Source organism: Zootoca vivipara, chromosome 7, assembly GCF_963506605.1.
Source record: "Zootoca vivipara chromosome 7, rZooViv1.1, whole genome shotgun sequence".
Lineage (NCBI taxonomy): Eukaryota > Metazoa > Chordata > Lepidosauria > Squamata > Lacertidae > Zootoca > Zootoca vivipara.
This window is the reverse complement of record NC_083282.1, coordinates 3,668,003-3,686,030: the sequence shown is the minus strand read 5'-3', so window position 1 is coordinate 3,686,030 and position 18,028 is coordinate 3,668,003. Positions and strand designations below refer to the sequence as shown.

The 18,028-nt window shown below is 46.4% G+C and overlaps 1 protein-coding gene across 5 annotated transcripts in view; it reads right to left on the bottom strand.

The window, feature by feature from the left end:
* The window catches only part of SEC16B (SEC16 homolog B, endoplasmic reticulum export factor), a 53,045-nt gene that overhangs the window by 22,767 nt on the left and 12,250 nt on the right, over positions 1-18,028 (bottom strand). For all 5 annotated transcript variants that reach the window (XM_035122580.2, XM_035122579.2, XM_035122581.2 and 2 more), the window contains 7 exons: positions 17,037-17,172; positions 15,690-15,920; positions 14,105-14,202; positions 13,640-13,721; positions 11,256-11,373; positions 10,493-10,604; positions 2,759-2,864 (listed from right to left, as the gene is read on the bottom strand). In XM_035122580.2, the coding sequence (XP_034978471.1) occupies positions 2,759-2,864; positions 10,493-10,604; positions 11,256-11,373; positions 13,640-13,721; positions 14,105-14,202; positions 15,690-15,920; positions 17,037-17,172 (883 nt within the window). The remainder of the gene's footprint in view (positions 1-2,758; positions 2,865-10,492; positions 10,605-11,255; positions 11,374-13,639; positions 13,722-14,104; positions 14,203-15,689; positions 15,921-17,036; positions 17,173-18,028) is intronic.

Below are 18,028 nucleotides of genomic sequence, written 5' to 3'. Positions count from 1 at the left end.
TGGGGCAGACCTCATCAAAACAGCTCATGCACCTGAAGGCCGGCTTACATGATGTTAAGTTCTTTTAAAGTGTTTACAGCAGGCATCCCCAAACTTCGGCCCTCCAGATGTTTTGGACTACAATTCCCATCATCCCTGACCACTGGTCCTGTTAGCTAGGGATCATGGGAGTTGTAGGCCAAAACATCTGGAGGGCCGCAGTTTGGGGATGCCTGGTTTACAGTTAAGTTCGCTGTAGTGTACTGGCTAGGAGACAGCTGTGGAACAAGAAACTCTTATCTCTTAACCTGAAGATAGTGTTATGAGTTTGGGGTGGGGGGCAGAGGCCTGGGCCCACTTGTATTTCATGAATCCGGCATGAATTCAATTCCCGGAATAGCCAGTCTAGCTTCCTGGTGAAGTAATGGCCCTCTAAGAAGTGGTTCTGTGCCAGATATCAGATGGCTAGGCCTTCCTCCCTCAACTCACTGAGAGTTAGAAAGCCAAAAGCCAGAGTTGAGAGTTGAGTTGTGTGAGCTATAAGTTAGAAGCTGGCAGGCTGCAGGCTGGGAGGCTCACTGGAGGCTCAGGTTGTTTATATGTGTAAAGAAACCATATATCATAAAAACACCACAGTCTCTCCTGTGCCTTATTCCAAGGGAACCGAATCCTGGGTAAGTTCCTAGAACCCCTGGAATCTTGCACAGCTTGGAGATTGGGCAACAATAGAAAGGCAGATCCCTCTTAAAAACCAGGTTTGCACGTCACACTAAGCTAGAGGAAAGGGCTTCAGCCTGGGGTGAAGTCTAGTCTAAGGGCTTTGTCTATAAACCCTTATTTACTAGCTCTTAATAACTCAGCAAAATTTGCCAAGGCAAATTCACTTTATGGATTCAGTCTGCTTGATTCAGCTACCACAGAAGGGGTGTGAAGTGTGATCTGCAGCAGATAAAATGGCCAGAGGTGAAGAATAAGCAGCCCCTCTCTCCCCATTCCCGACCCCAATCACTCATCCTCTGCTCAAGATTGCAGCCTCCACAGCGGCTTTTGATCTGTCAAAAATGTCAGGGGGAAATTAAATGTGATTGAGCATCAAGCATCGTTGGGTCCTTTAAAATCCTGCCAAAGGCCAGGCAAAGAGGTTTGATTCCTCCTGCCCTTGTGATAGACAGGACTATTTTACTATTTTAATCATGCATTTTAAAGGGCACTTCCACAAATGAGGCTTCGGCCTAGTAATGATGTATTGCATTTATCCTACAAGCTGAAACAGGTTGTATACCAGGGCCAGCCCTGCTACAAAGCAACTTAGCTCTGTTCTTCAGCGTTACTCCCCCAAACCCTGCCAGTTATGGGAGGCAGGAATGGGGATTAACATTGACCCTCCCATAACAGCTAACCCAGATAATAAGGGGTGGGGAGAAACTCCAGTGAAAGGAAGGGGGGAGAATAGCACCGGCACAATGTGTGCTAAGTGGGGTTTGCTTGATTCAGATTGTGGTGGCAATTGTCTTCTTCTTCTTTGGCGATCAATCGTCTTCCATAAACATGGTTTTAACAATGAGTCCGTAAGTGACTGTGGAGGCCAATTCTGGATCCACACGCATAGCTGCCAAGTCCCGGACTGCAGAATCCGGGAACCGGCAGGTTTGACACCGGAAGTTGCGTAGACATGCGTAGACATGCGTAGACGCGACTTTCGAAGCCGGCGACGGCCATTTTTGGTGCCCATAGATGGGCAAATCAGAAAAAAATGGCCGCCAGCAGGAGAATATAAGGGAGAATAACGGGAGACAAAGTGATACGGGGGACCGCCGGGAAAAGGTAAGAAAAATTGGGGGTTTCCTGGGGAAAACGGGGTACTTGGCAGCTATGTCCACACGTCCTTCCACAGTGGGGACATTGGTTTCCAGGCGGGAGTTGATTACGGTGTGGATTTGCCAAGCGTGCCTTCCTCTTAGCACGTTTCTCCCTTGCGTCCTGAGATCGAGTGTCTTCAAAGCCCATGACACCTTTGGTAAAGGCTGTTCTCCAACTGGAGCGCTTGCAGGCCAGTGTTTCCCAGTAGTCAGTGTTTATACTACATTTTTTAAAGAATTGCCTTGAGACAGGCTTTAAACCTCTTTTGTTGGCTACTGTACATGATGCTCATAACAAACGCCTCTCTCCTGCTTCATATTCCACATTAACAATGATCGCACACTGATAGAACAGGAAAAGCTCAAAGGTGTGAGAGGTCTCAAAGTGCAATGTTGGCTTAGTACAGATCAATATCCTAAACTGGCCTAACGTCAGGTTACATCAGAGCTTCCCAAACTTTCCATGTTGGCGACACACTTTTTAAGACATGCATCATTTTGCGACACGGTAATTCCGCTTTATTAGCAAGCCAGAGGTTAAACTGACCCCTTTCCAGCCCCGGGGGGAGCGTTCGTGCGACACACCTACACACTGCAGCCGACACACTAACATGTCACAGCACACAGTTTGGAAAGCTCTGGGCTAGATCATTAGCCCACATTTCCTATTGGCAGCAACCCGCCCAAAGACACCTCCTGGTCCCTCCAAATGAAAGTTGCTGGTGTCTGAACCAGGAGCTTTAAACATGGGCTGCAGGTGGCCCCTATAGCCCAACCCCTAGAGGAAGCTTTGTTAACCCTGACAAGGCTCAAGACCCAAGAGCTCTTGTTTAAAAAGCATTTTCAGAGATGATCCATTAAACTTCAATGAGCTCTGGGTGTTCTTAAATGACTGGTTGAACTCAGAGGGAATCTATTACCTGGAAAGAGGGAATGAAATCCTGGGGACTCCTCAGCAACTGGCAGTACTCAAAGATCTCTGTCCTGTGGATGCCCTCTGTCCTGGCAAACTGGGCAAAGGTCTGGCTGAAAGGAAGAAGTGGACAGAGAGTCAGGGATGGAAAGTGAACAGCATTCTCTAAAGCAGCCTCTTAAATTCCCGTCTCCACATTTCCACGTCACTTTGTGGTGCTGGTGGTGGTTTTTTTAAAAAAAGCCCTCGTGAAAATTCATCAGTATTTTAATGGGCCTTTCTCTTAACACACCCATTTTTGCAAAGTAATTTCCCCCATTTTGTATGTTATTTTCACTGATATACACATTTTTTATGGAAAGCTTACCCTAGCATATGCATTTTGTACACATTCCTTGGCTGGAGAGCTGCACTGCAAAATTTGGAAAACCACAAATTTCAAAGGATGACAGCGTTTCAGTTTTGAAACATGCAAATCTAGGCAGATTTTGTCTTTAAACAAGAACAAAAAATTCTCCACCCATCCTTAATCCATTGAATCAAACAGGACTCATTTCTGAGTAACTACTGGCTAAATGTTTGGTTATTTGATGGGGGGCGGGACTCTAGTACTTGGAGACTTAGGGAAGTTAAAACAAGAAAAAGGATTTAATTTACAGAACAAAGTTGGCAAAACAAAGGATGTGTCAGGAAACAGAATTTTTTCAAGAAACAGTAAACTATATATATGTTAAATTCAGTGGACGTTGCAGACTTCTGAACGAGGTGTTGAACACACAGCTTCTTTTCACTTCAATTTCTTATGCTAATAATATTGTATCGGTGTTACAGCTTCAATCTCAATACTTGGGTTCTTAAACAAGGTGGGACTTTCTGCCAGTTTCCCAACTGAAATATACTCGGAGTCGAGAGTGATTTTCATGCTCTTTATTCGGCTTGTCGTAGCAACAGAAGAAGAAGAGAAGAATGGCTCTTTCCCCAAAATGTCTGCTTATATACATTATTTACACCAGGCATCCCCAAACTGCGGCCCTCCAGATGTTTTGGCCTACAACTCCCATGATCCCTAGCCAACAGGACCAGTGGTTGGGGAAGATGGGAATTGTAGTCCAAAACATCTTGAGGGCCGAAGTTTGGGGATGCCTGATAGGCCTTGCATGATTGGCTACTTCAGGGCTGCACCTGTAGGCCAATCAGGTTGCGGATTCACTTCTGCCAGCAGCCTGATTGGCTGCTCCTGCAGGCCAATCAGGTTGCTGACCTGACTCGCTTCATCCAAGAGCCTGATTGGTTGTTCCTGCAGGCCAATCAGGGTGCTGATTCACTTCCACCTGGAGCTGGATTGGGTGGCTCCTGCAGACCAATCAGACCGCTTCATTCTGGATCCTATTGTTCTAGGATTCAGCTCAGTACATAACACCAACCTTCTATAAATCACACTCCTGAGGCTCCGCTAGTAGCATAACAGACCAGGGGATCCCCCACACCCTTCCTAACTGGTTTGAGATGTTTCTCTTTCTCTAGAAGATCTCTCCCCTCCTTACTGAAGAAGACCCAAGCAGAGTTCTCCCTAACTCTACTTTTCCTGTTCCCAATTCAGCCTCCCAGTTTTTCTCTTGTCTGTATACTCCTAAGAAGACACTCATCACTGTCTTTCACACCGAGCTCAGAGACTTCCTTCCTCAACTTGGTTGGATGTTGTGCGGATGCCTGATTATCGTCTTCCAAAGCAACTACTCTATTCCGAATTTTAAAATGGAAAGCGTAATGCTGGTGGTCAACAAAAGAGGTTTAAAGACTGTCTCAAGGCAAATTTTTAAAAATGTAGTGGAAACACCGACAACTTGGAAACCCTGGCCTGCAAGCGCTCCAGTTGGAGAACAGCCTTTACCAAAGGTGCCATGGGCTTTGAAGACACTCGAACTCAGGACACAAGGGAGAAACGTGCTAAAAGGAAGGCACGCTTGGCAAATCCACACAATGACCAACTCCCGCCCGGAAACCAATGTCCCCACTGTGGAAGGACGTGTGGATCCAGAATTGGCCTCCACAGTCACTTACAGACTCACTGTTAAAACTGTGTTTATGGAAGACAATCTTACTCGGCTATGAGGGATCACCAAAGAAGAAGAAGAAAGATATATTTTCCTGCAAGTGGATCTCACACCCCCAGCTCAAGAGCTATGCTCCTCTGCAGCTGAACGCCAAGAGCTCCAACTCTCAACTCTTTTTTTCTTTCTCCCTCCCAAAGCACTGACTCGACCCCCTACTCTGGCTAGCGGTACCTGAAGCCAATCAGAAGGAGGCTAAAGCTGAGCCCTCTGGTAGATTTCCAAGGCACTGTATCACCCAACCTCTGGTCCAGCGGAGCTTTTCATCACATGCCCCCATCCCAAGCACACTGCATCCAACAGAGTCGTTTCTGACTGCACATTGAAAGGGCTGTGCTGCAAGCCTTTCTTCCAACCCCTGGAGCTGGCAGCAGCCACTGAATTCAGTTCAGTTCATTACTCAGCCACCCGTTAACTGGTTAATCCGTTAGGTTTAAACAAATCTGCAAATTACCGAGACTTCGGTAGATCAGCCCTACGGATAAGTGAAAGGAAATGTCACACAACCTACACTTAATAAACCAAAGCTAGTAAGACGCAAGAACCAAAATAGCTTTTTAAAAACAAAACAAAAAATGGCCTTTAAAAATAAATGTTTCTGTGGCTTATAGTCCTACCAGTTTGCCCTTGCTAATTGGAGTTTGTCTGCACAACTCAGAGAATGTGTATTTACTTTTCTGTTCCCTGGTTCAGAAGCAGAAGAAGCAGAAGCTACAGCAGGGGTCCCCAGACTACGGCCCGTGGGCCAGATGCGGCCCAATTGGCCTCCCAATCCGGCCCGCAACGCCCCCCGCTGCCCGCTCGTACGGCGCGCAGCGCACTTCCATATCGGAAAAACGCGCCGAAAATCGTTTGTGCGCATGCGTATGGGCCTCTCCCGACCCAGAAGAGGTCATTTCCGGTGCACTTCCGGGTCGGGGAGGCCCATACGCATGCGCACAAACGATTTTCGGCGATTTTTCCAACTTGGAAGCGCGCCACCGCACCAGTAAGTGTGTGTGCACATGCGCATGGGCGCTCACTCCCCTGCCCTCCGGCCCGCCGCGCGATCGGCACGATGGGCACTGGCCCAAAGCCGGGTAAGTCTGGGGACCCCTGAGCTACAACTTCCCCTATAGACCACAGACCTTGTCCTTTTATGCTGCCCCTACTACTACTACCAAGATCCTTGTATAACTATTATTGCCCCCTTGCTTAGAAGAATGCCCAGATGTTCTTGTTTGGAACTGTCCAGTTTGCTTCTAGAAGATGGAAAACCAGAGATTACAGCATTAGTTGCAAAATTTTGCATGACAGCCTATAAAATACATCAGTCATTCTTACCTGCTGGATCTACATAGACTTTTTATCTCTCTCTCTTAAATTATTAACTCTTCAATTTTGCTTACTTACTATTTTGTTTATTTTATCTGTGTTAGTATTTGTTGTATGAAATAGAGTCCACATGCACATTCCAGGCAGAGGGCCTTCTTGGTAGTAGCGCCTGCCCTGTGGAACGCCCTCCCATCAGATGTCAAGGCAATAAGCAACTATCTTACTTTTAAAAGACATCTGAAGGCAGCCCTGTTTAGGGAAGTTTTTAATGTTTGATGTTTTGTCGTGTTTTTAATACAGTATTTTGTTGGGAGCCGTCCAGAGTGCCTGGGAAGGCCCAGCCAGATGGGCAGGGTATAAGTAATAAAAATAAAATAAAATACCGTAAAATACCGTAAAATAAAATAAAATTATTATTATTATTATTTGAGAACCTCATCATCAGTTCATCAACTAAAGCACTGGTTGACAAATCTATTAATCAAACCAATTGTAAAAACCACAAAGCCCTAGTAAATGCAAAGTTAGCCAGCACCAGAGAGTCCTTGCCACTTTCTTCCTTCTCTATGCTGTTCTCTAAGCAGAGACGGGCATTTCCTTTTTCTAATGAAGCTCAGCAGCTAGGAGGTTTCACTGTCTTAAGGCGCCACACCACTCAGCTAAAACTGGCTTCTTCTTTATGATGTAGTGCAAAATACCAAGCCCGGGGGGGGGGGGGGGTTCTAATACTTCAAGTCAGATGCTTGGAAATAAATCTCCCACTCCTCATGGTATCATAGAAGTGTAGAATTAGAAGGGATCCCGAGGGTTATCTAGTCCATCCACTGCAATGCAAGAATCTCCCCCATCCAGTTTGAACCTGTACCCATAGCATGCTTAGCTTTGCAAATGTCCTGGCAGTTTTATTGCTGAATCTGTTGCGGTTTGTTTTATTCTTCCTCACTCAGCTAAAAAAAGGTGTGTGGAACCAGAGGCGTATTCTTTCAAACTTTGAATTGGAGTCAGAGATAATTTAGGGAAGTATCTGAAAGTTTTCAATAAATTAAACATTGGTTTTCCCTTCTCCGGTGCAATGCTGGTTAAATCGTCCCTCCCTCCCTCCTTCCCTTCCTTCCTTCAGTGCCTGCTGAACCAAGCCGGACTTGGCTTCCTTGCTACAATAGAGCTTGCTTGGAGAAAAAAAGGAATGAAGACCAAGGGAGAGGGAAGGCTGGGATAATAAAGAACCTTGTTTTCTCCCTTTGAGCTCCCCATCACTGGTAGCATTCAGAGTTTATATGCGTCGGCGGACGTCTGAACTTTGCACTGAAATCCCTTGGAGGAACACGCTTACCTTGTAAGCAATTACAAAGAAGCCTTTGGTATGGAAAATAAGAAAGCTAAGTTTATCATAGCAAATATGTGTTTGATAGTAAAGAGCTCCTAGTTTTATTTAACTATGTTGGAAAGGCAAGGAAGAGGCCGCGCTTGCTTGTTGATCTCAGCGGAGACACACAAAATGCCTCCTCTCCCGTGGTGGGTCAAATAAGAAAGGAGAAAGAACAGGAAATGAGAGCAGGAACCCTGCATGGTATCAGTTGAACACCAGAAGGACGCTCAGCAAGGCAGTCTAGGACGTCTGGAGGTCCCCCTCTCGACATTTCCCCCTCTCTACAAACCTCATCGGCCTTAATACCGGTACAAGCTGAGCTGTATCCCAACTCTTCCAGCTAAGAACGCATTGACTGCACAGAGTCACAGAGGCCCCATTCAACAAACTTTTTACAGCTTTCCCAGAACTATGAGATATTTGTCCAACAGTCTACATGGTTCCACTTCAAATGTTCTAGATCCAGGTAGGTAGCCGTGTTGGTCTGACGCAATAGAATTATATAAAAATAATAATAGTCCAGTGGCACCTTAGAGACCAAGTAAGTTTGTTCTTGGCATGAGCTTTCGTGTGCATGCACACTTTCAGTGTATCTGAAGAAGTGGGCATGCACACAAAAGCTCATACCAAGAACAAACTTACTGGGTCTCTAAGGTGCCACTGGACAATATTTTTATTTTATATATATATATTTCTACTTCAAATGTGGTAGTGCTAACTGACGTTCGTTGGTGTGGGTTTGAAATATACACCAAGATTATTTCTCTCCCCATACTTCTCTCTCAGACCTCAAGCTGAGAGGTCAACTTGGAGCTACCCTCTGAGAGAATGTAATAATAATAATAATAATAATAATAATAATAATATATTTATACCATGAGCAAATGCGGCTGCCTTGTTCTGCTCCAGACTAGTTAGTTAAACTACAACTAGAAACTTTTCCATCCAAATTATGTATTTCCCACGATAAGCAGCTTTATTATTTTCTCACCTACAAAGCCAAGGGTTGCCTTAGGTAGCTGAACCAGTTAATCCCAGTACAAAGCACAGCACGGGACGCAGGGAGTGCCACAACAGCTGTGCGGCTGCTGGATCCCCTCTGGCAACAGAAGCTGGGGCTCAGCTTTGAGGTGGCAGAAAGTCCGATTAGATTTCCTTTTAGAGAACTGTTGTGTCCCCCCCCCCACAAGTGCCCTGATTCCGAAGGAGCTACATTCAACAGCACCAAATTTGTCAGTTACATGTGTTGCTTGAAGATGCAAGGCTTGTTTAGACCTGTAATTCTAATAAGGAGCGAATGGTTTAAAGGTGAAATGAATCGTTAAAATCCTTTCCTTTTTATCTAGCCGGAGCACCATTAGCATAAGTGGAACTGTTGGCTCTTTAAATTGGATTTTTAACCTTAGCAGAGCCTCTTAAGGTGAATGACTAAATCGTTTGCAGCCGGCATGTCTCACCTTACAAGAAGCCGACTTCAGTGGGGCACTTGAGAAGATGCAGAAAACCCAAACCTCTGTCTGTCTCACTGGTCATGGAAGCCCTTGTACCGAGAATCATAGAATTGCAGAGGGGCAGCTGACATGCAGCAGAGGCCAGGACTGGACTGTGACTTATGTGTCACACTCAACAAATACAAGATTTGACACATGACGTGCAATAATGTCAGCGCTGTTGTACATACAGTGGTACCTCGCAAGACGAATGCCCTGCAAGACGAATTTTTCGCAAGACAAATTCGTTTTGCGAAAAATTCATCTTGCAAATCGCGGTTTCCCATAGGAATGCATTGAAATTTAATTAATGCGTTCCTATGGGCTAAAAAAGAAATTTCAATGCATTCCTATGGGAAACCGCGATTCGCAAGACGGAATTTTCGCAAAACTAATTGACTCGCGGAACGAATTAAATTCATCTTGCGAGGCACCACTGTACAGCAGTTTGACAGTATCAGAAACAGGGCACACAATAGCAATGAAGGTTAAATTGCCAAATGTTGAGTTCAGATTCGGGGAGAGGGTGGTACTGAATTTAAGCATATTGCAAAATTTCGGTTTGGTTCTGCTCTGACTCCAGCGAGAGTAACTTTGGTCCGGTTGTGGAATGTTGACGGCAAGGAGACCACAGGCATCTCAAGATTTGCTGGTTGGCTACTGAAGAGCCATCTCTCAGCTTCGGAAGAAGCTAAATGCTGTAAATCTAGTTTCCCGTCCAAGACTCCTAAATACTGCAAAGTGAGCTTTAGTTCATCCCATAAACTTAAGATTAGTTTAGAGCTACAGTGACCTCATGTGGCCAGGTTGTGGCATTACACTCCATGCCCACAGCTGGCATTTCCACAATACATGTCAAGCCCATATATCTGGCTATCGATGGAAATGTCTCATTAGGCCTTGGGGCAGAAACTCGGAAAATAATGAATAGGTGCAGGTTTGCACAGGCATAGTGCTGTAATTATACATGCATAGCCCTAGCCCTCCCGCTCAACCCTATCAGAAAGATTTCTTTTCTTTAAAAAAAATGGGTTACTGGAGCTAGTTCCTACATCCCTTCTATTATCATATCAGTTGCCACCATGCAGTAAAAATCAGTTAGCCTGGCAAAAGAGCATAGCAGATAATGCCTCCACAAGCAGCAGCTCGCCTTATACGGTACCCAGCATGACATTGCACATCAAGGGGCACAAGGCAAAGGCACAAGAGCAGGCCAAGCAAGGTCCTTCTGCCTCGCCAGTCTGCCCCCCTTGCCCTAAGCCAGTCTCATCTCACAGCCATGCCCTCACTGGAAGGGCTTAAGGACACACCTGCTCCCCCGTTTTTGAACCCCCAGCCTGCAACAGAGGAGGAAACTTGGCTGGCTTCAGAGCTAATGTGCCATTTTGAATGCTTGAAGTGAGCTACAGAAAAGCCAAGCGCTGCTAATTAAGTTGGACCTTTCCATTCTCACTCACCTCTGGCTACTGCCCAGCAACACCATGCGGTCTGTTTTGACTCCGTAGTGGCCAAAGGGGACGTTTGCCACCAGGTAGCAGAGGTGAGCGGCTTCTGTTAATCCTTTTCCAGCTGGATAGGTAAAAAGAGGAGCATATTGCATCATGGAAGGATAAGAAGAGATTACGATATGCATTATATCATATGCACTGCAGCATACCCCTGCTGTAATACAGGGAATATGGGGTTTTGTTCTTGAAAAGGGTTTTCCCTCCCTTACATCTCTAACACTGATAAAACACGAGCCCAACACCCAGTTCGCAAACTCCATGGTGAACGCTAAATATTGCCCAAGGTGACTATAGCGGTCCTGAGTCAGTCCAATAATGGAGCTGAGAGACCAATGGTCTCCTGGTATAATCCTCCCAGCGAGTGTTGTTGGTTTTCATCATTGAGCCTGCATAGCCTGTTTTGCTGCATTAGTTTCTCCAATAACGCTAATTGCCACACCAGCCCCACAAAGGTACCAACTTTTATATAAATGAACAATAGAGGGAGAAACAGAGGGAAAACATGGGGTAGGTGGGATCCCATTGGAAGAACGGTGCTAGTATCCAAAGTTAGGCCTGGGCCCTGTCCCTGTGGTTCTTCCCTAGTGGGCCCCACCCCTTCCTCACGATTCTTCCGTTCCTATGAAGCTGGAGTGGTGTGGGAAGCAGCCACGCTGCTCTCGTGGCTTAAGAAGAGGAACTGGAATTGTGGGTCCTTGGTGGGTCTCCTCACCCAGCGTATCTCCCATGGTGACAATGGCTCTGGAGTTCAGATCTGCCTCCCCCACTCGGTTGGACAGGATAGCAGCCAGATGTGGCCTCCAGTCACCCCATTTCTCATCGGCGCAGCACTGCATTCGAAGAGGGGAGGGAGGAAAAAAGGGAGGGAAGAATCAGGACGCAAAATACATGAAACATTAAAATGCATTCAACTTTGCTCAGCGTTTAAGAAACAGAATAGATGTTTCCACATGAGATTGCCTTTCAGGAGATTTGCCTCGCTTCAGTTCACAAGTTCAGCAGAGAATGGAGAAGAAAGGAAATGCTTGAGTCCTGGAGCAAATCCAAGGCTTTTGTCCTTAGGAGAATATTGTAGCTATAAACATATATACCAACACTGCTGCCTCCATGCTAGAATTCAACAGATGAAGAACTTTGTGCGACGCTGTCAGCATCTCATTACTAAACTTGTGCCTCTGTGGAACTTCCTTTTGCAGGACAGGCCCTGCCATCAGACAGATGGGAGAATCTGCCTAGGGCAGAAGCTTCAGAAAGCTGCCAGGAAACTTGTTGTCAAGAACAGCTGGATCTTCCCCTTAGACTTTGCAAAGGCAAATCGGGCAGTGGAGCTGGTGCATGACAGCGCCACCACACCCCACACCCCCAGGGAGCTCAGGAGCAATGGAGCAAAAAGGAGGCATTGCCAGAACAAAGGCCAACCCTTTGCCCCCACTGCCTGTTCCACATGGGCCTATGCCTAAGCAAGAGAACCAGGAAGGGACGGCAAAATGTCATCCCTCACATTACGCTGTGCTGCTCTCTCCATGCCTAGCAACCAAGTGGCAGCTACAGAAAGTTGAATCAAGGTTTCACCTTGGGACAGGGCATCCTGGCTCTTAGGATAAGGTTATTGGGCCTACCTGGTTTGTCTCTATCTCGACTACCCGTGCTTTTGTGGAACCATGCCCTGTCATGGGAGAGGAGACAAAGCCTGGCCAACACTGTGCTGTGCTTTCCTTTCCACCGATTCCAGCAGAAAGAAAGGTGGCGATGTCTACAGGCAGAATGCTGTACCGGACGTATCTGGATCAGGGCACCCTCCCACAGATGCTGGAGCTTGGACTGGCATGAGACTGTGTGCATGCCGGCGTGGAACCCCTCCCCAAGCACAGAAGGGGGCTGGAAGTGCAGTATCAGATCGTAGGACTGGCAGGCAAAACAAAGCTTCTTTTTCTTAGCCAAGATTTTTCTAACACGCAGAAAAGCCTGCCCTTCTGCAATTGCCGGGTCAACAAAGCAGTGCCTGCTGCTTTGTACCTGCTCAAGTGCCTAGTCCCAGTAATTGGCTGCAGGGACCTACACCTGGAAAATGCCAACTTGCCCCATCCTGATTCCTAACCTGGGCTGGATGAAGCTGGGAAATGGTGGCTGTAGCTCTGCCTCGATGCTGTTGATTGACTGATCTACAGAACAGCATTTTGGGGCTGATGATTTTGCATAAATGATATTCTTAAAAGCTTTGGCCAGGACATGAACTATAAACAGTAAGCAAACAATTCCCCTTGTATGAATGTCAGTTTTTGGCACATGGGATTAATTGAATTTGCCCATTGAGCTCTTCCATGCCCTCCCTCTTCTCTTCACAGCATAACAGAACATCACATTCCAACTCACCACCATTCACCTTTAAGATACCTGCATTTTAGCTGTTTGGGTGGATGAATGCATGGAATCTAGGAAATTAGCTAGATGCCATCTATCCAAACAGCTAAAATGCAGGTTTCCTGAAGGTGAATGGTGGGAGGTTGGAGCTCATAAACTGTAAGAGGAGCCTTTTGTGCCAGCAGAGTCTTGTGGACACTTAACTGAATGGCATGCGGGCAACAATAATAACAGCTCCTAACTATGGAAGCCTTTGCTTTTGAGAGGCAGCAGGAGGGGCAAAGCAGAGGAGCATACGGGAGGAAAATAAAAACTGGCCAATAATTTCTCAAGAATAAACCTCCTTAGGGGTGGAATGGGTTTTCACCCAGAGCTGACACTGGGCTCTGCAAAGTGCCCGGGGGGGGGGGGGGGACGTGTCTCAAAGCAGCGACCCAAACAGGAACAAGCAACACACAGCACCTTGGAAGCCACCCAGAACTGCTGTCCTGGTCTCTGCTTTGCTAGAGTGCTGCTACTGTAGGTAGTTGGCTCCCAGTTCAGCAAAGATCAGGCGACACAAGGGGCCAAAGAGTTTTCCACCTGGTCCTATCAAGCTGCTGTTTTGGACTTGGCTCCTTAGTCTAAACTTCCCCGGGGATTGTGTATCCCGGACCACCAGCCCTGGCAGGTTCAGATGGTTGATCCTAGATGCAGACAAGATACTTAGGCAGAAAAGGCGGCTGACGTCAGTACCAGGGATGCCTGAGGTATCCTTCCAGACATGAGCTGGAAAAGCGTTTGTAGGGGGTCATTGAAGGCCAGAGTGCTAGTGAACCTGCAATGAGATGGAAGAAAGCATTTTTAATAGACTTGGCAAGCGATGAAATGCTTGGCTGGTCTAAGACATCCTGTTGCCTGAATTGACGGACAAGGTGGTGCCCTCTCTCTCTCTCTCTCACACACACACACACACACACACTGAAGTTGACTGACCATTGAACTTTTGTATTGCTTTTCCACCACACTTGAGGACAACAGCTAGCTTACAAGATGCAGAGCAGGCCTCATTGCACACAAAGCTCTTTCCTCCAACATGACCCAACAGTTTTCTGCACACACCAGCATTTGCTGCCCCATGCTGCCTAATGTTAGGGCCGGCCCTGCTGAAATCCTGAGAAAAGTGCACTGAGAGATTTTGTGGTAGTGGGTGCTACATACCCACTCACGACCCAGCTGTAGGTCCTCGGGTCCATCTTGCTTGACAGAAAGAGAGCATGGCCCCACAGATGGTTTCTCATGGCCCAATCCAGAGCTTCCTGCAAGAACCAATAAACAGCCAGCTCTCGACATGCCATCAAACTCCCCTATATTCTGCCACACTCCAGCATTGCTAAGAAAGAGAAGCCAGTAGAAGGGACTGCGCAGAGAAGGGCTGGCTTAGTGGTCAGAGGCCACCACTGAGTTCCACAGACAAGGCATTGTTCGGCCTGAGGCAGGGGCATCAATGATGAACAGAAAGTCCAAGAGAAGCACTGGGGAAAGACTGGAATGTTCTATTATATGTCCACTCCTTCATATGAAATTATGAAGCTGGCATACATGGTTCCCTCTTCCTTGGCAAGATACTAATGCGAATGCCAATAAACAGGTACCCACATGCATTTGTGGTGGCCCTGTGCCAAAAACAACCATTCTGGATTTTAATTTTTCCAGGGACAATTATACATTTACCCTTTCTCCCCAGATGGCACTTATAAATTTATTTGAAAACGGAGATGTACCTTCTCATTGTAGACAGCTGTTGTCACATCTGCTAAAAGCAGCCAGGCTCGTTATCACCAGACACTGGAAAGACTTAGTTGGGGCTAACCTTTTATCATGCTACTACAAAGTGTGGGAGATAGCCTTACTGGAAAATCTTACACACCAATTAAGAGTGGCAAGAGGGCAAAGCAAAACAGAAATTATTTGTGATGTGGTGCAATTTTATTAAGTATGTTAACAATGATTCACACAACTTAAATCCACACCCAGCACCCAAAAGACTATGGATGATTCAATAAAATATATTTGACACTCCTGTATCTGCCCTCTCCTCCCTCTCTATTTTCTATGTACACCAATATGTCTATTCAACATACAATGCTTTAATCTTCTCTTTATAAGAAGTGTATAATGTGCTCTGACCAGTGCCCTTTGTTTTTTTCTGCATTTAATAACTTTTGGCTTTATTATTTCTGTATTGCATAATTGTGAACAGATGCACTTTTATAGATGTAAAAACATAAGTGCTTCTTAAAATTTAACAAAAGAGTTATTTACAAAGCAAGCTAAAAAATTATGAAGATGCCGTTGGGCATCAGGCCATTGTGTATTTCTAGCCCAGGATTGTCTGCTTTGACTGCCAGCAGTTAGCCAAGGTCTCAGACAGAGGTCTTTCCAAGCTCTTCTACCCCAAATCCTTTGTAAAAGGTGCCAAGAGGAGAACCTGGGCATTCTGTACACAAAGCTCAACCAAAGTTAACAGTTTTTACATAGTGCTTTGCTTTTCAATGACACTTACAAGCAATGCTGTAAGGGAGGCCACCACTCAAAGTAATGGGCTTGCACTGGTTTTTGCTGGTGTGAATGTTGCTGTAGTGTAGCAGAAGTGGCTTCTGTGTTGCAGTGATTAATTTGGATGGCTCAGACACAGGAGAAATCATTTGATGCAACTGGGATATGTGTATGGGTGTGATCCAGGCCATTTTCTGTGCACTAAACCCACAAAACCTGACACAGAAGACATGAGCTTTCAGCTTACTTTTTTCCTGCCGTAGAAGAGGAGTTTGGTGAACTTCTCCACTCTTTGCTCTGGTGTGGCGGCACTTGGGACAATCTCCCCTGTGAGAAGGTCTGGAGTCCCACAGCCCTGCACTGGCCACTCCTCATCCGTCAGGTTGATCAGGTTGGCTGCTGGATCTTGCCTTTTGTACCTTTCCCGGTGCCGGCTGTCTTGCACCAGCAGCTCAGCCGTATCTGAGCCCACCATAGACTGCAAAGGGACGAGGAGAAAGCACAGCAGCTACAGGATTCAGACGTAATTGCAAACATTGCAAATTTTACAAATTTACCTAGTTGGACAACAAACAGCTCAAACTCCTGAAACTTGTGTACTGACACTACACAAATTCTCAAATTGCTATGCGTTCTTTTCTTAACAGCTTGCATCTTTATTTTATTTTATTGATTTGCATAAAGTTTTATGGGTCTTGACCGGTGAAAAGCAGGGCGGATTGTTAAATAGACATGCATATTGCATGGTGCCAATTATGTCAAACCCTCTCCTTAAGAAATGGAAATAAAGGTGACATTTTAACACTTCTGACATTTTGAATATAAAACATAGGATTGACAGTTTCAGGTTCATGCTGCACGATTCAAATTTATTTCAGTTTTTACCGGAAAAGGCCAAAAGGTCTGCCTGGTATTATACCCAGACCTCAAAGCTGAACACTTGAGAAAGAAGAGCAAATACCATGCCCTTTCTTCTAGGGTTTTGGGAGAAATATGGGTAACGTAAAGACACCAGAAGGGGTGCGGGTGGCGCTGTGGTCTAAACCACTGAGCCTAGGGCTTGCCGATCAGAAGGTCGGCAGTTTGAATCCCCGTGACGGGGTGAGCTCCCATTGCTTGGTCCCTGCTCCTGCTAACCTAGCAGTCCGAAAGCACGTAAAAGTGCAAGTAGATAAATAGGTACTGCACTGGCAGGAAAGTAAATGGCATTTCTGGTTCGCCATAAGCAGCTTAGTCATGCTGGCCACATGACCCGAAAGCTGCATACCAGCTCCCTCGGCCAATAAAGCGAGATGAGCACTGCAACCCCAGAGTCGTCCGCGACTGGACCTAACGGTCAGGAGTCCCTTTACCTTTACCTTTAAGGACACCAGACATTGAGAAATCCTCCCAAAATTGATGGGAACCTGCACTCACTTCCCAGAGGTCTGGGTCCACACAGACTCCAACACCAAGGAAGACATCCGATATCAGTTGCAAAAGTGATTGGGGTGGGATAAAGGTGAAGCCTAAGCAGAGGAAGGCGGTGAAAACTTGCACCACAAGGGGGTATGCTAGCCAGGCTCTCTAACTTTGCCCCGTAGGAGATACACACCCCGTTCTGACGGCAAAGGAGGAGGAGAAGTTTCCAAAGCAAGGCTGAATCTCTGCTTTGGCTAGAGTCCAGGTCAGAGCCCACAGCTGCTCTGTGCTGACAAAACGTCATCACGTCCACCTTGTGCAGATCCTCCCTGGAAGAGAAGAAAGGGGCGCAATGACTTTCAGATCCATAGGTGGCCCAGATCTCAAGGACTGGGTAGATTTGGAGGTTTGGAGGGCTGTGGAGGGCAAGATCCCTGCTACCACCCTAAATGGCCTCTGTCCAGTATACCTGAAGGAGCGTCTCCACCCCCATTGTTTAGCCTGGACACTGAGGTCCAGCACCGAGGGCCTTCTGGCAGTTCCCTCGTTGCGAGAAGCCAAGTTGCAGGGAACCAGGCAGAGGGCCTTCTCGGTGGTGGCGCCTGCCCTGTGGAACGCCCTCCCAACAGATGTCAAAGAGGAACACAACTACCAGACTTTTAGAAGACATCTGAAGGCAGCCCTGTTCAGGGAGGCTTTTAATGTTTAATAGATTACTGTGTTTTATTTTTCTGTTGGAAGCCGCCCAGAGTGACTGGGGAAACCCAGACAGATGGGCGGGGTATAAATAATTATATTATTATATTATTATTATTATTATTATTATTATTACCAGTATATAACATTTCCAAAGGCTTTGACGTGACTCTTGTTGCAGCAAGTATTATCCCACAACTCTCCAGGGCATTTCCCCCCATCACTTTCCTTACTGCAAAAAGTCCAATTCTGCAGGTAAGCTGGCTTACTGCGCAAGACCTCCTAATCAACTATAACCGTGCAACCTGAGTGTGCAGGTACGTGACTGAATCCGTCCTGGAAACAGTGACAGAGCACCCTTCCCGACAACTCAGCAATCGATCCAAGATTTGGAATGCAAAGTGGCAGACGAAAATGATAGACTATGCGGAATTAGCAAGACTGACTAGCAGGATCCGAAACCAGGGAGAGGCAAGGTTCCAAAAAGAC